General features: G+C 38.6%; 1 protein-coding gene across 4 annotated transcripts; it reads left to right on the top strand.

Annotated features, from left to right (window-relative positions):
• Window positions 1-1592: 1592 nt before the first annotated feature.
• On the top strand, window positions 1593-23049 carry LOC127074078 (uncharacterized). 4 transcript variants are annotated; one of them, XM_051015356.1, is made up of 14 exons: window positions 1594-1912; window positions 1994-2041; window positions 2127-2187; window positions 2279-2311; window positions 2667-2791; window positions 3918-4052; window positions 5911-5987; window positions 6085-6350; window positions 20414-20470; window positions 20564-20732; window positions 21141-21198; window positions 21507-21592; window positions 21679-21735; window positions 22591-23049. In XM_051015356.1, the coding sequence occupies exons 1-14, from the start codon at window positions 1747-1749 to the stop codon at window positions 22684-22686; spliced, it is 1434 nt and encodes a 477-aa protein (XP_050871313.1). In that variant the 5' UTR covers window positions 1594-1746; the 3' UTR covers window positions 22687-23049. The 4 variants fall into 4 exon arrangements, with proteins under 4 accessions (XP_050871314.1, XP_050871315.1, XP_050871316.1 ...); XM_051015357.1 differs by lacking the exons at window positions 21507-21592; window positions 21679-21735; window positions 22591-23049 and adding an exon at window positions 21326-21483 and having other exon boundaries at window positions 1593-1912; XM_051015358.1 differs by lacking the exons at window positions 21507-21592; window positions 21679-21735; window positions 22591-23049 and adding an exon at window positions 21292-21458 and having other exon boundaries at window positions 1593-1912.
• Window positions 23050-23624: the final 575 nt, after the last annotated feature.

The raw sequence follows: 23624 nt of genomic DNA, 5'->3' as shown, positions 1-23624 counted from the left end.
ATATCTCTTCTAAGTTGAGGTCACACCAACCATCTCCAATAATGAAAGTCTATACTTAATGGTCTTGTAGGTTGAATTAAGATTAAGCACCGTAGGAAACATGTTCAACAACTTTATGGAATCAGGATGAGTCCAAAAAATACCTCTAACAGTAACTCTATCATCACACATTCGATACCTAGACACATAACTGTTATCATCCAATAGTTCCAAGAGTTGTTGCATCTTAGTTCTATCCCTCATAAGCGCCTTGTTAGTGGGGTACCGAGTATTATACACTTGATAGATATTTGATATAATTTTGGGTCATTTTCGTTTCAATGTTGCAAGTATATTTTTTGGTTAAACAAGATTCAAGGTCATGTCGGTAACACATTCTTTCTCTTCCGGCTTGAACCGACATACACTAGGATGACCGGCTAATTTTAAACACAAATCATGGTTATGCAAACCACATATCACATTAAATCTCCAATTTTTGTTTGCCAACATCTAACCACGAACCTTAATCGGACAATCACATTTTCTTGTACCAATGTCGTCTCTTTTAAAATTCCAGAAGAGAGTTATATATTTCCCGCTTCTTCCGTAAATCATTGTCACAAAGACACATCTCTTATCTGAACCATTATTGGACTTTCCAATAACCATACCAAATCCAAGTTTAGAGGCTTCCATACAAATCTATTGAAGCATTTGATCACAGGATTCAAACTCTTGGTTGTTTTTAAAGTCGTTGCCAACATCTACCGCCTTCACAATAACACCTTGAACATTCGAAGAAACAACCACACATTGGACATTCAGAAAAACAACTTGTTTTGAGAAAACATCGGGGTGCACCATATCTAATGAAAACAATTAAAACCATAACAAAACATAAACACTACTACTGCTGTAGAATGACTTCAAAAATAAACACAGACACATTTTGGAAATGCATTTTCAGACAAGTTCATATACGTTCCGGAGATACATTTCCGGACATGACATAACTTTTTTCAGAAAAAAAAGGATGATTAATGTGAGCAATGTAGAGGAAAAAGAAGAATCTTTACCTGAAATTCTATCTTCTTCTACTCCCTATGATGTGATGAGTCAAAATGATAAAAATTTGGACTGAAAAATGGGTTGAGAATGAAGAGTTTTTAGGGTGAAGGATTTTGTTAAAAACCAACTATGTCAACAATGGTTGTGTGATCATGCAACTGGTTATTTTATCAGATATTTCCGAAGATGCATCTCCGGAAATATCTAACATACAAAGGTGACAAAAAAATTCAAAATGACGTTCATAATTTCGAAGACGCATCTCCAATTTTTTTATTGAATTGATAAATAACTAAGGTCTTTTTTAAAATATTCCAGAGATGCATATCCGAAATAAAAATTAAGCGTCTCTCAAAATGACCTTACTTGAGTGTGAAGAGGTGCGTCCAGACATACATCTTTGAAAATAGAAAATATTTTTTGAAAATTCAGATGATAGAGTAGAATCATCTAAGATGGATTAAAAAACTTTCTTAAGATCTCGTGCTTTTGTAAAAAAAAAAAAATACAACTACTAAGCGATAGTACATGGAATTTTATGCCATAATTATATATAAATTCACAATTGAAATGAAACGACCGCAATTGAAGCCGTTTCATGGCTGGTAGTCCAGTATCGTCTTCCTCCTGAGAAATACACAGAAAGCGACAAAGGGACTTGCTTAGTTTGGAAGTTCCGATCCGAGTAGCGTTCGAATGTCAACGAAAACGGAGGCAACGGTGAAGACGAAGAAGGTGCAATGGTTCTGGACTTGGGTGATCGGTTCCGTCATTTTGAGACTGATTCTCGTTTACTTCCCCAAAAACCTTAACCTCTCTTCTCGCCCCGAAGTTTCCACCCCTCTCACTAGCATTCGTCGTCGTAAGCTCTTTCTTTCTCACCGACTCAACTCAATTATTACTGTACTCTCTTTTATTCACTTCAATTGTTCATATTTTGCAGTTGCTGAGGGTTACTGGTTGAAGCAATCGTCAATGTCACCCTATGCAGGTTTTTTTTCTCTCCATTGTTCTCTATTGTTATTATTTTTGTTTATTTATTCTAAGAATTTTCAAGCTGTTGTTTGTATTTCCAGGATCAATGTACCATGGTTCTCCTTTGTTGTTGACACTTCTTGGACCATTAACAGTTACAAAGTATACATTTAATGTTTTATTTTTTATTTGCTTCTGTTGCTTAACTACAATGGAGACAAGTTTTGAATGTTTTATGTTACCACGAATGCAGGATTGAAGGACAACCCGATCATCTTTTATGCAGGTAACTTTCTCCGCCTTTTAATTGTAGTTAGCATATCCGTCCGAGTTCTTCATTTTCTAACCTTTGGAACCATAATTGCTTAGATCTTTGTTGCTTCTTAATTATAGCTGTTAATGAGTAATCGGCAACGGCTCCTTTTCAATTTTAATTTGTACGTACGGCCGCTACTAAATGATTTTTAGATGCGTTTGATCTTCCTGACTGCATTTGTTTGTATAATCTAAATGATGCTGATCTTTGTCTTTGTTCTTTTTCTTGATATAATTTGTGTATTTAGATTTTTGCCCTCGTTATTCTCTTGATTTTTTTAGTGTACTTGGTTAAGCAGCAAATATCAACTCATTTCTGGATATAGTTTGGTTTTTGTGATGGCAGATGTTGTCACGGCAATGCTCATTTGTGCTGCTGGTAAAAAACTTCAGGTGGCATATGGTTCAAGTTTACAATCTGTTGGCCTTCATCAATTATCACAGGATTCAGGTTGTTAGCATAAGCTACAAGTTTGATTTTTTCTTTACGGTTGAGTGTGCTTCTCTCCTGTTTTTGTTTATTGTCTTTAAGTGATAAACACAAAATGTTTATATGTATTGAGGTTTTTTATTTAGCACTTGATTATATTACAAGATAATCATGACAGAGTACTTGCACAAATATTGCTAGATAGTGTTATGAAACATCTCATTTGTCAATATCTAGAAGTAGTTCATAATTTTATCTACAACGTTGAAACTTGTGGAGAAGAAACACTTTAGTTTCAATTTATTATAAGAATAAGGGGATAAACAAAATTGTGCAAATTATAAGAGGTTGAACTTATGAGTCATACCATGACGTTATGAGAAAGAGTGGTTGAACGGAGACTAAGAAAAGAGACTCAAATTACTGATAATCAATTTGGTTTATACCGGGGAGGTCAACCATGAAAGTGATATATCTACCACAACGTGTGATGGAGACTTGCACTTAATTTCCATTGACTTGAAGAAGACGTATGATAGAGTGCCTAGAGAGATTTTGTGAAAAGTCCTAGAGAAGAAAGGGGTTAGAATTACCTATATTTGAGTTATGTAAGATATGTATGAGGGGTTATGATTGCCAAAATACATAATATATTATATTAGTATATGAGAAAAATTTGACTCTAAACAAATTAATGTGAAAAAAATGAAGTACCACAAGTACGGTACGTGTACCCGGTACGGGTGTGTATCCAGTGCGGGTACTTTGCCATTTTAGAAGTACCCATGCTTTAAAATTGATCCATTTAGCCGACCACATCTAGTAGAATATGGTTTGGTCGTTGTTGTATAGAAACTTGTGGATAGAATTAAGTGTTTACATGGTGTCAGATAAGAAATACATGGTAAGACATATGCCAATGTGGTCTTTGGGTTACACTTAAAAAGAATATACTGGGAACTAGCGCTATTTCCAGAAAAAGTATGTCTTTAAATTTCCAATAAGCAAATGACATTTAAAGTTATTGTTCTGCTGGGTAAGCAATGATCATACAGTTTAATGTTAAAAGTTCCTTGTCAGGCTGTGTATCTTTTCAACCTCTATGCAAATTATTGTTTATCCTTCTTGATAGCACCATTGTTTTCAGATATTCTTCCTTCAGGGGACTTTGCTGCTCTTGTATACTTGTGGAATCCTTTTACGATTGTTGCATGTGTTGGTCTATCAACTTCTGTAATCGAGAACTTGATGATTGTGTTAACCCTTTATGGAGCATGCACACGTAAGCTGCTAACAATCTATGCCTTTTAGCTTCTGAAGTTTTAGATATTTCATTTATTTTACTGAGTAGTATTGACTCACTTGAAGTTCTTAATGCTATTTATTGGTTGTTTTCTGGTAAGTGCTATGTGACCCCTTTTATTTAAAAAATAGGATGGTACTGATAGAAACCAACTAATATATAAAGGAAAATAGGGAAAACCCCTTTGAATTACCGGGTCTGCACCTCCCAATGCCAAAATGGTCCCTTTTCCCATTCAATTCCAAGTTGATCAACTCCCCAATGTCTTCCCCTATTTATTCTAAACCTAAACACTCTTAATTAATAATATAATTATTCTAATAATTTTCTACAAAACTGAAGCGTAGAAAATCCCAAACTTCTGGTTGGAGTTTCTTGAGAATGGCCTTTACAAAATTCCACCAACAAGTATTTGGATGACTCTCCTTCCAAGAAATCCACCAATCAAGAGCATCTCCTCTCAATGCAAATGCAACAACCCACTCAAGCTTCATCTCTTCACTCATTCTTCTTGACCCAAAATATTGTTCTGCCTGGATCAACCACCAATAGGCCTCTCTTCCATCAAATCTTGGAATCAAATCAGCAGCCATATTTATGCCAAAATTTCCAGCACAACGGTAGAATCTTTATGGATCAGAATTGCTCTGATACCCGTTGATAGAAACGGATACCAAACAATGAAACTTAATAGTAATTACAATGAGTTTCCAAGAAATTCGAGAGTCTTGGATCTCTCCCTTCCCAAATGTTTGAGAGTTGGGTCTCTCCCAATAACCACTCACTAATTCAATCTCTCTTCTGAGTTTCATTCCCATCAGATGATGGTCAGTTGATAGAAACCAGGTCAGTTGATAGAAACCAACTAATATATAAAGGAAAATAAGGAAAACCCTTTGAATTACAAAATAGTATCGCAAAACTTCGAGGGTCTGCACCTCCCAATGCCAAAATGGTCTCTTTTCCTATTCAATTCCAAGTTGATCAACTCCCCAATGTCTTCCCCTATTTATTCTAAACCTAAACACTCTTAATTAATAATATAATTATCCTAATAATTTCCTTCAAAACTGAAGAGTCTAACAGGTACCTCCTGAGAAGTTCTATTGAGATTATGAGAAGTAATGGTAGGAATCTCGTTTTTAGCTGAAGGATTTCTTCTATGATAATGCTTTTGGTTTTAGGTTGCTTTCGGATAGAAAGAATTGTGATTTTTTGTATTTGTTGATATAATGCCAATAAAACAAGACTAGAGTCTACTAATGTGTCATGAGCCCATACACAAGAAGTGTATTAAGATAAAGTAAACAAGGCATATTCAAAGGACAAATCTGCTTTTGTTGTTTTATTATCACTCCATTGTTTCTTGTGTATATTTTATACGAAAACATACCATCAGATACAAATTTGACGTCCAGTACCCCATTTTCCATTAAGTTAGTTGACAATGTTTTAGAAGAATTCCATTGGTTTATCTGATTAACTGAAACCTTAAGACTATATTCCATCTTATTTGCTTCATCTTCTCATATTTATTCCTCTGCTTTATGGGCACTATTTAATTTATAATCATAACTATGGAATTTACTTGTATTCATCAAGCTGATATCTACTTGAGTAAGAATGTCGCAAATTGCTATAGTCCGCAAGCAGATCAGATTTTCAAAATGCTATCAAGAACTCATCAACTCATATAGAGATTACATTCTGGGGGCGGGGTAAATCATAAAAGATTGAAATGCATGAATAGAACATTATGTCATTGCCTTGTATTATCTGGCTTTCGATCTTCATCTAATACTTCATTTTATGTTGAAACTGTACTGATGTGCAACAGGAGTAGCTCCGCTTGCTGCTTTTGGGTGGGTCATAGCTACTCATTTGTCTCTGTACCCGGCAATCCTTATTATCCCTGTATGTTGTTGTTCCAACCCATTAAGTAGCATTTGCAACATAATCTTAATTTATCATTTTATCTATCTGTAGATACATCTATTATCTTATGTTACAGGTAGTACTGTTGTTTGGTTATGGCCCTGATGCTCCCCCCAGGAAATTATTCCTGCAAAGAAAAAATCTTGAAGTTGATGATTCCAACTCAAGTGATAGAAATTTTTTCGAAGATGAATTGGTAAACAAGAAAAGGATGCTTAAAGTATTCTCATGGAGGCCAGTTGGGCTTTTTTTGTTCTGGGCTTTGCTGTGGTCATCCTACGTTTTGATCCTCTGTGGCATCTATGTCCAACAGCACGGTGGTCTACAAGAGATGTTCAAAAGGTTTTACTTAATTGCTATGGCCATTATTTGTTTCTGACAACACTTTTGCAAGTAACAAAACATATCTGGATATTTGTTTGTGTAATGTGTCCAGATACTTCTTTTTGGTCAGTTTGAAAGCTCATTGTTACAGTAGCTGCTAGAATTAAATGCTCTGTAGTATGTTTAGATCATTGCTTATAAGGCAACCGGATGCTATAAAGTTCATGTGATGTTGAAGAAAGAGTCAAACTCATAATGGGTCTATAGGCAACCTTACCTTGCTTTCGCAAGAGGCTAATTTCACAACCTGAATCTGTTAGGTATCAGAAAGATTAAAAACAGCAATTAGCAAGCAAATGAAGAATAGAGGGGACTGTATTATTATTTTCAAAAGTAGGAGTTTACAGACATGGACATAGCATCCTAATTCTGCCACAAAGCTTAGCTCCTCCTATAGGAAGCTATTGCCTCCTACTCATAACAAATTCCTCAATTTCTCAAGATGCCCTCCTCAGCGTACATTGCTCCTTATATCATGGAAAAAATTATCAGTCTCTCCCTCATACAGCCACGCCACTAATCTGTTAACGTATTCCAAGTGGTACCCATCTTACCCCTTCTAAAATATACCTTTCAAGTAGGCGGACTTATTAGTACTTTGGTTAACTAATTGTCCATTTGGTCACACTGTGCTGCCCAGGCCCTAACAATACTCCATCCTGAAACTATAGCCTTGCCCTCTAGGCTAAAATTTGGGAATCAACTCCTTATCATGAATGGCGTCCTCCCATGTTGCATGCAGCATGCTTCCCTTTTCAATGTATCAGCACCTGTCGAGTTTCCTCACCCCTGTTCTGCACCATATGGGCTGCTAGGATAGTTCTAAGTTCAGCGGTTTCTTGACCGTCTCCTGTGATGTTATCGAGCAGCTCCTCTTCCCCGTGATACTCACCTACCACCCTCTTCAAGAGCGATTATGGATGACTGGATTAACCTTAGATCCCTCTGATTTTTGAGCATGTATGCTTATATGGGGCATAGTACATGTAATTAAGTATAAATCTCTCTATATAAAACAGTCTCCGTAGTACTATTCAAATACGGTTTATTCAAATGTCTCTTAGTCTCTCGTATTTTAACATGATATTAGAGTCTCGTTCAAGATCCGGTGGGCCACCTGCTATCTGGTTTCCGCTATTGAGCCACCCACCATTTATTTTCACGTTCCAGATGTCCGGTTCTAGATCTGAGGGGGTGTGTTAAGAGTCTCAAATCGGATAATATATGGTCTGAACATGTGCTTATAAGTGGAGGCAATCCTCACTCTACAAGCCGGTTTTAAAGGGTTGAATTAGGTCCAACTACATTTCTTAATATAGTATGCAGAGCCTAATGAGAGACAACCCTTTACCGTGCTTTACCCGGTTGACCCACTGTCTTCCAGTGAGATTATTTTTGACAAACCGTGTCATATCTCCGATTTCCCTTCCATCCACTGTCGTGACTCATTCCGGCATCAATTTTCGAAATTCTCCGGTCACCATTGCACTACCACCACCGTCGCTACTGTTCTTGACGACCTTTCGGCAAACCAACTCTACCAGCGGGAGCGTCTCCTCCGACTCGGCCCTTCCCTATTTTTTCATCGTCAGAAACCTCCGCACGTGCCCACACACGCCACCCCCGTCTCCGCACGTGCCCACACACGCCACACCCGTCTCCGCTCGTGGGCCTCACATGCCGCCACCTGAACCGTGCGTGTCAGCACGTCTGCCGACCAATCTCGACGATTTTTCCACTGCACCACTCGCCTTCCTGCCCTTGTTCCAGATCCGGTCTTAAATTTTACTTTTCACTTACGGAAAACTGTGATTCAGTTCTAACCGAGCCTTTTTCACCCGGTTCGCGTGATATTTTCTCTCTTCAGATACTCATGGCTACTCCTCGAAATTTTACGCCAAACTACGATGATTTCCTCAGGTGGTATCAGAATTATTAGAACTCAGACTCTACTGCTTCGGTCGCACACATTTTTCGGTTGCACACACTGGTAATTCATTTGTTTGTCTCTCCTAATCATCTTCTCTTGGATCTTAGGTCATTGATTCTGGTGCGTCTGATCATGTTACCGATAGTAAAAGTCTTTTCTCTTCTCTTTCTACCTCTGGTTTCTTACCTACTATAACTTCTGCCAATGGTTCTCAAACCCGATCCGTTTAGGAATGGTATTGTCCAAGTTCTATCTTCTCTCTGTTACTTCTGTTCTCTATGTATCTAATTGTCCATTTAATTTACTCTCAGCCAGTCGTTTAACTCGTTCTCTTGATTGTATTATCACATTCACAAACAATAATGTTACCCTGTAGGACCGGAGTTCGGGTCGGACGATTGACGTCAGATGTGAGTTTCGAGGCCTTTATGACCTCTCAGTGTCATCTAAGACATGCTCAGTCAAAGATTCTTCACTCACTATCCATGCTCAGTTAGGTCATCTCGGTCTTCCCAAACTACAAAAGTTGGTGCCAAGTTTATTGAAGGTATCTAATTTACATTGTGAGTTGTGTTAGTTAGGGAAACACACTCGTAGTCAATTTTCCAATCGAGTCAACAAACGAGTTTCGTTCCCTTTTGCTTTAGTTCACTCTAATGTTTTGGGTCCCTCGCGTATTGTCTCTACTCTTGAGTCTGTGTATTTTGTCACTTTTATTTATGATTTTTCACGTTGCACGTGGTTATTTTTAATGAAAAATTGATATGAATTATTTTCTATTTTTGAACAATTTTATAAAGAAATAAAAGCTCAGTTTGGCGTGTTTATTCTTATCTTAAGTGACAATGCTCGGGAATACTTATCCCCACAATTTCAAATTTTTATGTCCAGCAATAGTATACTCCACCAAACATCTTGTCCTCATGCATCTTAACAAAATGGGGTAGTCGAACGGAAAAATAAGCATATTATAGAAACCACTTGGACCCTACTTCTCCATGGTAATGTTCCACTCCGGTTTTGGGGGAATGCTGTGCTAACGACATGTTACCTTATAAACCGCATGCCCTCATTTGTCCTCAACGACAAAATACCTCACTCAATTCTTTTTTCCCATTCCCTCCTTCAACCAATTCCTCCCCGTGTCTTCGGGTCTACATGTTTTGTTCACAATCTCTCTCCTGGAATTCATAAACTATCAGCTCGACCACTCAAGAACCCCTTCAAGAAATTACTCTCACACCTATTTTTCAGAAGTTATTAATGTCCTGTCTACCATTATTTCCACTCAGTTTAGGAAGTCTGACCCATTAGATATCCTTAGGGATGACCCTCCCACCTCTCAACCACTACAAACATATCAACATCGTCACCCAACGTTTGTCGTACCTATCCCCGAGGTCATTCCTGTCCCTGAGGTCATTGCAGACTCTCCTCCGATGCTCTCGCCATCACCGGATCCGATCCTGCAACCTGAGTCCGATCTTCCGATTTCCCTTTGAAAAAGTATACGTCAAACATGAAATTCTTCTCCACATTATATTGATTTATGTTATTGTCTTTCCCCTTTACAATATACTTGCTTGTCTTCTGCTTGTATTCCTAAAACTTCAGGTGAAGCGTTATCTCACCCTTAGTGGAGGCAAACAATGATTGATGAGATGTGTGCTCTTCAAAGCAGTGGTACCTGAAAACTGGTTCTTCTTCCCCCTGGGAAATCTTTGGTAGGTTGTCGTTGATTTTATACAGTGAAGGTTAGTCCAGATGGTAAGATTTAAGATTTGTCGATTTAAAGCTCGCTTGGTAGCCAAAGGATACACTCGGATTTGTTGGTTGGATTATAGTGATACTTTCTAGCCTGTAACCAAAGATGACATCAGTTAGATTTCTTTTCGCCATTGCAGCCATTCGACATTGGCCTCTTCATCAACTTGACATCAAAAATACATTTTTACATGGTGATCTTGAAGAGGAAGTATATATGGAGCAACCACCTGGGTTTGTTGCTCAGGGGGAGTCATCGACTATGATTTGTAGGCTACACATGTCTCTTTATGGTCTTAAGCAATCTCCGAGAGTTTGGTTTGGCAGATTCAACACTGTAGTACAACAATTTGGTATTGTACGTAGTGAAGCTAATCATTATGTGTTTTATCGCCACTCAGCCCAAGGATGTACTCATCTTATTGTGTATGTAGATGATATTGTCATAACTGGTAGTGATCAACAGGGAAACTCCAGTTGAAACAACATTTCTTGAATCAATTTCAGACGAAAGACCTTGGTAAACTCCGTTATTTTTGGGTATTGTGGTAGCTCAGTCTAAAGATGGTTCGGTGATTTCTCAGTGGAAATATGCTATGTATGTTTTGGAAGAAACAAGTTTGTTGGACGCTAAACCAACTGATACTCCTATGGATCCAAGTGTCAAACTCCTAACCAATCAGGGGGAGCCTTTATCTGACTCAGGAAGGCATAAGAGATTGGTTGGAAAGTTAAATTATCTCACAGTCACTCATCCAGACATTTCTTTTGCAGTTAGTGTGGTAAATCAGTTCTTAAATTCTCCTTGCCAGGAACACATGGATGCCGTTGTCCGAATTCTGAGATACATCAAATGTGCTCCAGGAAAAGGTCTCGTGTATGAAGATAAATGACATATTCAGATAGTTGGATACTCTGATGCTGATTGGGCATGGTCACCAATTGATAGAAGATCCACCTTTGGATATTGTGTATTTGTTGGAGGAAATCTTATATCCGAAAAAGTAAGAAACAAAATGTAGTTGTAAGATCAAGCGCCGATGCAGAGTATAAGGCCATGGCAATGGTAACATGTGAACTCATTTGGTTAAACCAGTTGTTCAAGACTAATGACACTTGTTTGTGATAATTTAGCTGCATTGCACATTGCGTCAGATCCAGTGTTCCATGAGAGGATCAAATATATTGAGATAGACTGTCACTTTGTCAGAGAGAAGATTGAATCAGGCTACATCGTCACAAACTTTGTCAACTCGAATGCTCAATTGGCAGACGAGTTTATAAAATCTCTGCGAAGTCGCATAATTAATTATATATGTGGCAAGTTTGGTGCATTTGACTTATATGCTCAAGTTTGAGAGGGAGTGTTGATATTTTATATGTTAAGAATATTTATATATAGAAAGTCTCACATCGACTATAGCGTGTAATTAGTTGTAAATCTCTCTCTCTATATAAAACAGTGTCCGTAGTACTATTCAGACATACGATTTATTCAAATGTCTCTTAGTCTCTCGTATTTTAACAATACTTATTTTCTTATATGGCATTGATGCGGGCCACAACATACTGCCTCCGGTGAACGTGCAATTTGACAAACACTCATTCCCCAACTTCAAGACTCATATCAGTCCTTTTCTTATCCACCTGGAATTTCATTCTATCTTGAGCACGCTGCAGATGAGCCCGGAGTTGTCTCAAAGCTTCATCACAATCTGTCAGCTCCCGCTCCACAACCTTGTGCAGATGAGCCCGAAGTTGTCTTAAAGCTTCACCCGATCTGTCAACTCCCTCCACACAACCTCCACCTTTGTTTCCCTTTGCAGCCTGCGTTTGATAACCGGAGGTTTTCTTCCATACCCAATCTCAAGGGGCCTGTCCAATGGCGACATGCCACGTTGTATTAAACCATTACTCTGCTCAATGAACCCAGGAGGCCAAAGTCATATGGGTTGATCGTATATGAAGCACCTCTAATAAGTTTAAGGCATTGGTTCATTACCTCTGTTTTTCCGTCCGACTCCGGATAATATGCTGAGCTCATCTTCAAATGGGTCGCCTGCAGCCTAAACAATTCCATCTAGAAATGACCGACAAAAACTGGATCTCAGTCACTGACAATGATGAAGGGACTACATGTAGGCAGACTACCTACTTAGAGAAAACTTTAGTTTTAGTCTTGGTTGTATATACACAAATAGAACTCCCTGTTTATACACAAATCCTGGATGCGGGGGGGGACTTTTTCAAGTCCTGTATGATTTTCACCAGCTGCTCATCACTGTGGACTTCCTCCAGCAGCTGTTGTGTTGCTTGTCAACCCACTCGGAAGTTCACCTCCGCCCTAGAAATCCAGCCGGTGGGATCTTCTCTTCAAACATAGGGGGCTCAATTTTCTTCATTGATTGTCGAAATTCTGCCAATGCTTCATGATCGGTAAAATAGCAAGTGTACTATTTGCACCGATGTAGTAATAAAATAGGAGTTATCCCGAGTATCGATCTCGAGGACTGCGTATTAAGTACAAACCTTTACAATAATTCAATTGAACAAAAGATCAAAGGGGTTTCGTTGATTGTTTCCGAAATGATAATTACGAGAATAAATTACACAAAGCGTATAAAAATCTTTTAATCGATATAAGAAAGCATGCTAGGGCAAGATGTATGAATTGCTTTGTATTACACTACTTCTATATTATATAATATCTACATTGAAATTATTCAACGCCGATTCTCAAGAATTATTTTCTCTAATTCCTTAGCCGAAAACCATTGACAGTCATTTTCCATCCTAATTCCTTAGCTATTCAAAATGACGTCAAGAAATACGCAATTGAAACAAGAATTTACGGCTACTACGGTTTGATCCTTATTCCTAAACGATTATACCGAAGTATTATTATACAAAAAGCGATAAGGTGGTTTGTCCGACCTAGACCTCAACCATAGATCAAAATTCTATTTGTCCGATAAAATAAAGCATTAAGAACTTTGTATAATGATTTGAATTAAGAACAACGTTGATGATCATAAAAACATAGAAATATTGTTCATACATTAGCAATTCAGGGACACCCCCCTAGCATTGGGGGGTTTAGCTTCTCATAGTATCAAAGAAAGCAAATTACAAAATAGAGACATTACAATTCTTTGGTGATGAAGGTTGATCTTCAATCTCTTCCGATCTTGAAAATCTCTTCTTCTCCAAACCTCTCGAAAGCTCTCTTCTCTTTTCTGTCTCTCTTTCGTACGATCCAAAAAAGTCCCCTTTTCTCTTTACCAATAGTAGACTAAATAGTTCCAAATCATCTAAAAGCATCGTGAAATACCAAGACTGCCCTCCGGCCTTACAAAGAGACTTGAACAATAAAAATCAGCAAAAGGGGCGAATTGGCCAACACGGGCCGTGTCAGCTGACACGGGCGCCCGTGTTGGCTCTCTCTTAACTCATTTTCCTTCAGCCTTTGCTGACACGGGCCGTGTCAGCTGACACGGGCACCCGTGGGGCATGTCAGCCCCCTGTTTTCTACTTCCTTGCTCTCCACTCTTGCACAGGCTGACACAGGCACCCGTGTCAGCACCCTGTTTTTGCCTTCAAGTCTTCCACCTTCTGCATAAGCTGACACGGGCCGTGTCAGCTGACACGGGCACCCGTGTTAGGCACCTGTTTTGCGCATATTTCGCTTTGCAAACTGTTTTTGACTCCCGTTCTTCCCTTACGCATCTTTCGGGCTTATTGCTGGACCTGGAAACCAAATAGAACTACCACGGAAACGCATAAAATGCGACAAAAAGAGATGAACCACTAATAAAACATAAACAAGAAGGAAATTATGAAATGCGATAAAACTTAGGAAATCAACTAAAAGAAAGAACAAAGTGTTACCGATTCTTGAAGATTCATGCTGGATGGATGATGAAAACTATGTGCAAATGGTGACCGATCACTTCACCTTGGAGTTTGCTGAACGTGGACGTCAACGATTTGGCACCTGATCCCAACACTTGGTCCTTCTTTGCGAGAGATCCTTTCTCCCCATTGTTCACACTCTCATCTCTAAATTTGACGAGTATTTCTTAAGAATGGAAATGAGATTTACTTGGTTCTCATTCACCATGCTTTTCACCTCAGCTAGTGCAGAACACACCTCCAACAATTCCGTTTCTAGCATTGCAACCTTAGCGTCCATCCCTTTCTTCTTCTTTGGTTGCATTCACATGTAAAATGGTGGATGATAGAACACTGATCCTGCAAACCTTAGCGTCCATCCCTTTCTTCTTCTTTGGTTGCATTCACATGTAAAATGGTGGATGATAGAACACTGATCCTGCAAACGTATCCGACAGGTCGGACCAGTTTGTTAGGTACCGGAAAGATTAAAAACAGCAATTAGCAAGCAAATGAAGAATAGAGGGGACTGTGTTATTATTGTGAAAAGTGGGGGTTTACAGATAGGGAAATAGCACCCTAGTTCTGCCATAGAGCTAAGCTCCTATGAGAAGCTAATGCTTCCTACTCATAACTAATTTCTCAATTGTTCAAGATCCCCTTCTCAGTCCGTCCACTAATCCTTATATCTTGGAAATTATTAGAGTGAGATATGAGAGAGAAGAGATAGAAAGCTAAAAGAGAAAAGAGAGAAACTAATTCTGTTTTCTTTTTATTGAATTGGAATGGAGCATGATGCTCTATTTATACAAGAGGAGTTGAACATTCAAGAGTTGAATCATTCAAGCTCTACATTTAAGGATGACCTTAATTATTCTATAGTGCTGAACTTTTCTTATTCTATTAAATTAAGGCTGACCTTAATTATTCTATAGTGCTGATTTTTCATATCCTAAGATATAACTTTAATACTCCCCCACAAGCTCAAGGTGGCTGCAAAGGCTGACTTGAGGCAGACAGGTTGAGCTTGCTGCTGAGCTCCATAAATCTTGAACTTGAGAGAGGCTTGGTGAGGATGTCAGCCGTCTGGTCAACACCAGGAATGTGGCAGACAGTGAGAGACTTATTAAGGACCTTTTCTCTTACAAAAAAGAGATCAATTTCCATATGCTTTGTTCTCGCATGAAGATCAGGGTTATGAGCCATAGCAACTGTGCTCTGGTTGTCACAATAGATGGCTGGAGTTGTCAAGGGAATTTTTAGTTCAGCTAGCAAAGTTTGAACCCATAAAACTTCAGCTGTGGTGTGCGCCAAGCTGCGATATTCTGCCTCAGCACTAGAACGAGCAACAACAGTTTGCTTTTTAGACCACCAAGAGATCAAATTAGAGCCTAAGTACACAGCTGACCCAGAGGTGGATCTTCTATCATCTGGGTCAGCATCACAGTAGGTCTGCAGAGAGAACGGAACAGTGGAGGCAGGAGTGAACAATAAACCCGAGGTGATAGTGCCTTTTAGGTAGCGTAGAATACACTTGACAGCTAGCCAATGGGACTCCAATGGGTGTGCCATGAACTGACATACTTTGTTAACAGCATAGCAGATTTCTGGGCGTGTAATTGTTGCATACTGCAGGGCCCCTACAATGGACTTGTAGTGAGAGGCATCAGACAAGGCAGCAAATCCTGTTTTGATGAGTTTGGTGGTGGATGCCATAGGAGTAGCAACTGGATTGGAATTCTCCATTAGGTACTTAGATTGAGTGAGAAGGAGATTACCATTGGACAGTTTCTTCACCTCAAGGCCCAGAAAATAATTCAAGTCACCAAGTTGTTTGAGAGAAAACACATGATTTAGTTGTTGAGTAATTTGCTTGATGAGAGGAGGAGAGTTTCCTGTGATGATTATATCATCAACATAAACTAGCATATAAATGACAGCACTGTGATGCTTGTAGATGAACAATGAAGTATCACACTTGCTGTTCAGAAATCCAAAGGATAAAAGAGTGGTTTTGAGTCTTTCAAACCATTGCCTTGGGGCCTGTTTGAGGCCATACAAGGCCTTGTGCAAGTGACAAACCAGAGATGAATTAGGGGCAGTAAATCCAGGGGGTTGCATCATATAGACCTCCTCTTCAAGAATGTCATTCAAAAAGGCATTGTTTATATCCAATTGCTGCAGAGGCCAATTATAAGTGAGAGCAAGAGTCAAAATAATTCTAATTGTGACCGGTTTAATAACAGGAGAGAAAGTTTCATTAAAGTCAAATCCATGGACTTGATGGAACCCCTTAGCAACAAGCCTAGCTTTGTACTTATTTACTGTCCCATCAACATTTTCCTTTACACGAAAAACCCACTTGCAGCCTATTGCTTTCCTGTTAGCAGGCAGTGGTACCAAAGACTAAGTGTTGTTCCTTATCAAGGCACCATACTCATCTTGCATAGCAGCAAACCACTTAGGATCTTGGAGAGCAGTTTTAACACTCTTAGGCTCAGAATTGACAAGAAAAATGGAAGGATTTAGACGAGGTAAGGGTACACCAGATTTAGTTCTAGTAGTCATATGATGAGTATTGGTGGGGAGAGGCTTAAGGTTAGGATCCCTAGGAGCAGAAATAGAGGAGGAGGATGGTGAAGTGGTAGTAGTGGGCTGATTGTTGGCATTTGAAGAGGGTGAAGGAGTAGGATTAGTGCTGGCTGTTTGTGTTATAGGGTTGGCTGACACACACAGAGGCAGTAGGTGTGTGGTTGGAATTGAATTGAGAAGAAGAAGAGGAGTGAGGTAGTGGAAGCAGTAGGAACGGGAAAAACATTAGGGAGGGCTTGTGTGTTAAGGGTTACTTTAGATGAAGAAGAGGATGGAATGGTTGATGAGGGGAGAGAAACATTAGGAAAAAAAATATCATTGTAAGGAAATTTGGACTCATTGAAAAGGACATCTTTAGAGATGAATATTCTACCACTTGGGGAGAGACATTTGTAACCTTTGTGAGCTGTAGAGTACCCTAGAAAAAGGCATTCATGGGATCTAAAGTCAAATTTTTGAGAGTTGTATGGGCGAAGGAGAGGAAAACAAGCACACCCAAAGACTTTGAGGAATTTATAATCAGGATTTTGATTCAAAAGGACAGCATATGGTATATGTTGATTGAGAGACATGGTTGGTAACCTATTTATTAGGTAGACAGCAGTTAAAAAGGCATGATCCCAAAATTTGAGAGGTAAAAAGGCATGACTCAAGAGAGTTAAACCAAGATCAACAATGTGTCTATGCTTCCTCTCCACTACACCATTTTGGTGATGAGTGTGAGGGCAAATTAGACGATGAATAATGCCAAGATCAGAAAGAAATTTTGTAAATGGGCGAAATTCACCACCCTAATCAGTTTGGACAGATTTAATAGGAAATCCAAATTGTAATTCAGCCATGACTTTGAATTGTTTAAAGATAGTTAAGGCTTCAGATTTATTTTTGAGCAAATAGATCCAAGTAAATCTAGTGTATGCATCAACAAAGGTGATGTAGTAGGTAAAGTTTTGGGAGGATTTGACTGGGGCAGGACCCCATAGGTCACTGAAAATTAATTCAAGAGGAGAGTGATATTGAGTTTGTGATTGAGGGGAGTGCAGCCTATGTGCCTTTCCCATACAGCAGGCAGAACAAAAGACAGATTCAGCTTTATTAGAATAAGGAATATTACATTGAGCTAAAACAAGTCTCATAGTATTAGGATTTGGATGACCAAGGCATAAATGCCAAGTATGTTGAGAATTATATGAGTTATTAGCTGATACATTTTGATTAGAAACTGAAACCTTATCACTAGTGCTGGAATCAGATCTTGAAACAGGAGCATTAGAGTCTAAGGTGAGACATGAGACTTGACTTGTTGAAGGAGACTTAAGAAGCTGAAGGTGGGAAAATTGGTACAGGCCATCACTTCCTACACGACCTTGGAGCAGAATTTCATTAGTAGCCTGAGATTTGACATAACACATATCAGCATGAAACTCAAAGAAAACTCTATTATCAAGACAGAATTTGCTGACACTTATCATGTTCTTTGTAATAGAAGGAACAAGCAGTAAATTATGAAGAGCTAATGGAGTGTTGGGTTTAGAATGAGAGGGAAAATAAGAAGATCCTGAAGAGTGAATGTGCAAACCTTGACCATTACCAATGAAGATCTGATCAGGACCTTCAAAAGGTGTGGTCTGCTGTATGTTTTGAGAGGCATTGGTAACATGATAAGAAGCTCCTGAGTCTGGGAACCAGGCACTGCTTGGAACTGAAGCTGTGTTAGCAATCATAGCATTGAGAGTGATCTGTGACTGAGGAACAGGAAGAGGAGCAAGTCTTGGTTGATAGCTTGGGCGTGACCAACTGTTAACCATGGGCTGAGCAAACTTAGGATATGAAAAATCAACAGGTATGTTAGGTTGAAACTGTTGATTGAACCTGTGATAGCAGTTAGCAGCAAGGTGACCATATTTGAAGCAAACTTGACATTGAATGTTGCTGAACCTACCTCTCCCACGGCCGCGTCCACCACCATGGCCAGATGCACGACCTCCTCTTGAATAGGTTGGATTAAAGGTTGAATTCACAGCTTGTTCAGTGTTCTTGTTATTGGAGTTATCAGTTTCAGGTTGAGAATTAGCTTGAGTGAGATTCACTGTGGCAGCCACCTCCATTTGAGAGTGTTTCTTATACTTGTTGAATCTCATCTCATGAGCAAGAAGAAGAGCTTCAACTTCTTCAAGTTCTACTGAATCAAACTTGCTTTCAATGACTGAAATAACAGAGGCAAAGTCTTGAGGAAGACCTTCAAGAATCACATCAATGTGTTGCTGATTTGGAACTGGATCTCCGACTGAAGCAAGCGCATCAACAAGAACTTTGATGCGAACCAGGTAATCACCAACAGATTTGTCTTCAAGTGTTGTAGATCTGAGTTCCGCTCGTAGTTGTCTTGCTTTCGCACGTGTAAGCTTTTGAAAATGCGCAAGAATACGTTCCTAGAGCTCGTAGGAATGAACGCATCCAAGAACACGTGAAAGAATTGAAGGTGAAAGCGTGGATTGAAGCCACGTCATAAGCCACTGATCTTGCGTAATCCAGGTGCGATACGCAGGATTCTCACGAGCAGCTGCACGATCTTCATCAGTTAGATATTGATTCGGTATGTCACGAAGGTAAAGGTAGTTTTGAAGATTATTCGCGTTAACGAAAGGATCTACTTGTTGGCGCCAAAGTAGGAAATTCTTCTCATCAAGTTTTTCTGTGATTTTGAGTTGGAATGACATAGATGCTGCGGTGGCCGGAGCTGTAGTTACCGGAGTCGCTGCCATGGATAGAACCGAAGCTCTATGATACCATATTAGAGTGAGATATGAGAGAGAAGAGATAGAAAGCTAAAAGAGAAAAGAGAGAAACTAATTCTGTTTTTTTTTTATTGAATTGGAATGGAGCATGATGCTCTATTTATACAAGAGGAGTTGAACATTCAAGAGTTGAATCATTCAAGCTCTACATTTAAGGATGACCTTAATTATTCTATAGTGCTGAACTTTTCTTATTCTATTAAATTAAGGCTGGCCTTAATTATTCTATAGAGCTGATTTTTCATATCCTAAGGTATAACTCTAATAGAAATAGATATCAGTCTCTCCCTCACACAGCCACGTCACCATTCTGTTCACATATTCCCATTGGTACCCCATCTTACCCCTTGTAAAATATACCTTCCAAGTCTTGGGCTTATACTTTGGTGAGCTGTTGTCCATTTGGGTTACAGTCTGTGCCCCAGACCCTGACAGATTCTGCGACCTTCAAGCAATTTCAATGGCTCTCCTTCAGCAAAGCAACATTGCTTCTGGTGGAGCTTTTTCAAGAATTAAACAATAGTGTATGGAGTACCATGTGAAGACAATTGTACACATGAAAGTCACTCTAAAGTAGGTGCAGAAGTACTGAATTATTGACATTGTCAATACTGTACATATGAATAGAGCCACCTGAAGTATTGTAAATGCATTTTCCTGCAATGCTTGAAAGATGAATCTACTGTTAGTGCAAAGTAAAACATAAATGTAGCTTGGGAAGTCAAATCATTCACTTCACAGATCACTCACGTGTATATCGATTATGCATGTTTTTTCAACGTTAGTTTTAAATAAGTACCTTGTGATTCTGGCCGAATTTTATTTGATGGCTATATTACTGTGCTTCTGGCTGAATTTTGTTTGATGGCCTTATTGTATAATGCTCTGTTGAAAAACATTGATTTTGATTTTGAAATGTTCTTTTCCTTTTATCTTCTATTATAAATATTATGAATGAAGACTGTCAACTATCTCATGGTTCTTTTTTGGTGAGAATTACTAGTTTTTCAACATCTTGTAAATAAACATTCAGCTTGGTTATGCAGATCCTATGGCTTCATTCTTACCATACAAGATTTGTCTCCAAATATTGGAGTTTTTTGGTATGTTCTGCAGGAAGCAATACTTCTTAGACTGGACTGTTTTAATCCTATAATCTTTTACACTTACTTAGGTCTCATGATTTTTACATACAGGTACTTCTTCGCAGAAGTTTTTGACTTCTTTAGAAGTTTCTTTCTTATAGTATTCCATGGGAATATTCTATTGTTGATAGTGCCATTAGCCATACGTCTTAATCACCGGCCTTGCTTTCTAGCTTTTGTATACATTGTGCTTTCTTCCATGCTGAAGTCTTATCCTTCTGTAAGTTGTTTATTTCTCCAGTCATTTCTACTTTTACTTTGCATTAGTAGGGTATACTGTTATATTTTATTTACAAGAAAGTAATTAAGCTAACACATTTTCCAACAAAGGTTTTAGTGGCTGTTCCTGAATATATTCTTATAATTTTGAATGAAAGATGTTATTATCCTTTTAAATGTTCAAACCATGATATTGTAGAGTATTTATCCCAAAAAGTGCACAAATAAAGACATCTACACACTTTGCACATGGTCATACACAATCAGAACTTAGTTGAAAATGCGGATCTACAATTTAGTTAACTATACTCTCTCTGTCCATAACTTATTAATAAACAGGCATATTGTGAATTTGCATCTTGATGCGGTCTTATTGATCCTTGTACTATTTGTATTCCGTTTTAATTAGGTTGGTGATTCTGCTCTGTACTTGGGTTTACTGGGCTTATTTGCTTATGAACTCAAAGGTAGCTTCTCTTTCTTACTGTTCTTTTATATTGATGATAATCTCTCAGAATTTGGGTTGGGCCTAACTCATCCCTACAAAACCGACTTGCAAGATGAGGATTGTCCCCACTTTTAAATACAACACAGGCCATATCTCTAAGCAACGTGGGACTAAATCCACCCCTTCAAAGCCAACACAATGAAGGTGTTAGGGGCTGCAATGAAGGCAAGCCAAAGTGCCGCAATTAAGGCGACTAGGGGCGGTCCGCAATTAAGGCAAAGTTCCAACTTAATCTCTTCTTGAATAATCAACTTTCTCAATTTTCAGATATGCAGTATTCATTCTTCCTGTTTTCTGGTTATGTTGGAGTTTCACTTTTTAGCCCTGTGATGCATAACTTATGGATATGGAGGGTATGTAGTTTTGGTTTATCTACATTTTCAAATAGATTAGTTATTTTGCTATCCTCATTTCATCAACTGTGTAATGAAATTTACAGGGTACGGGCAATGCAAACTTTTACTTCGCTACTGCAATTGGTTATGCTTTCTTGCAGGTGCTTTTCTCTTCTAATTGATATTTACTCGTCTTATGTCAATATTGTTGCTGTCTCTTGTTTCTCCCCTGCTCTTTTTTAATTGAAGGCCAAGTCAAACTATATCCACATCACACCTCACTTATTTTATCTTGATATAAACTATGAATGCATTTACATTTTAAGATAATTTTTAGTAAATGTGGACCTTGTTAAAATTATTTGTCTTTTCTTGTATATTTGTTATATTGAGTGCTGAAGAGACAGCAAGTTTATGAACCTTTTTTTTAGTACTTACCGAGGTTTCTCCTTTTTGGAAACCGTTGAAGGAGGCACCTCTAGTGGGGCCTTTGCGTGGGGGAAGGGAGGTGCCGACCCACCCCATAACGTCCCAGCTCATAACTGACATAGATATGTCTTAGAATGTGGGTTGGTCCTAACTCATCCCTACAAAACCCTACAAAACCGATTTGTAGGGTGAGGATTGCCCCCACTTATAAACACAATACATGCCATATCTCTAAGCAATGTGAGACTAAATTCACCCATTCATACCCAACGCAATTAAGGTGTTGGGGGCTGCAATGAAGGCAAGCCAAAGTGCCGCAGTTAAGACAACTAGGGACGGGCCGCAATTAAGTCGGAGATTCCAACAATATGCCACGACCTCATGAACCATTTTTTTCTTCTTTCTACTAATTAACAAGCTCCTAGTTTGACACAAGAAATATATAGTGGAAAACTTCATTGCCTTTGTAAAATGCTTGTCTTTAAACTTTGATTCAATTAGTTTGGAGCTGACAAATTGTTTTAATTAAATGATTCATTGTGTTGTTATTCTGTAAACTTAAAGCTTTTTAATTCTCGTGTGTGCAGATCATTCTGGTAATTGAAAGTGTAAGCGCCATGCTTAATCATGACAGAATGCTTACAAAGTTAACTACCGCAAAACTTCAAAATGTCAAATCTTGAGAGCTTCATTTGGAGTATGATTTCAATGCATCCAAAATTTCTGTGTGCCCCGAGTTCACTTGATCTTGATCCAAAAAAGGTAAAATTATAAATTCCACGGTTGGACTACTGGGCTGTCCTTCAATTCCTTTTTATCATCCATATGTATTGTTTTGGATGCAAAGGTTTTTAGTATTTGAAGGCAAGACTTTACGGGGGATGCCGATTGCCAGTTATAAAAGTAGAATTTGTTATAAGGATAAACAATCACGATTACTTTGTTAAGGTGGTTAGAAGTTTAGAACTCTTCTCGATGTACCATTTAGCAAGTTTTGGTGGCCTCATTTTTCAAATCACAGTACAACAGTTTTTTTTTTGTTTATATGTTCCACTTGTGTGCACTTATCTTGAGCATACCTTATATAACCAACATGAGCAGCAGTTTATTGGGATAAACCAGGTAAAGGAAACCCAATAACATGCTCCATTATTGGTAAACCTCTGCTATTATTATGCTGATGTACAAAGGCATATTTCATGGTCATATTTTCGTCTAGCCCACTGTTTTGTAATGATTTGAATTTGGGTTAGTAATAGTATATGTAGTACATTCACAGCCCTTGAGTCCCCAGTTTCATTTTGGAAGCATGCTTGATTGTGTTGATTTCGAGGTTCATCAGAGTGAGGGTCCCCACTCTACTGGCATGTACTGTTGTACAATGCACTTCATTTCATACAAGTGTTATGTGTCGAATCGCATGTCTATTGGACAACGTTATCTTAGTTAGATGTGAAATGAATCTTTGACCCAAAAATTCATTTCATTCGAATGGCCTTGTAGTATGGAAGAAACATCTCTACAACTATAACCCGCCCTTGTGTCATAAATGTAGTTTATGGCTTTCACTGTTTGTCTGTTTCACATGTACAGCTGAGAACTTCCACGGTCAACAAAGACG

The sequence above is a fragment of the Lathyrus oleraceus genome, chromosome 4 (assembly GCF_024323335.1).
Source record: "Lathyrus oleraceus cultivar Zhongwan6 chromosome 4, CAAS_Psat_ZW6_1.0, whole genome shotgun sequence".
NCBI classification, from domain to species: Eukaryota; Viridiplantae; Streptophyta; class Magnoliopsida; order Fabales; family Fabaceae; genus Lathyrus; species Lathyrus oleraceus.
The sequence above is the reverse complement of the archived record's forward strand: the minus strand, read 5'-3'. Positions and strand labels throughout refer to the sequence as shown.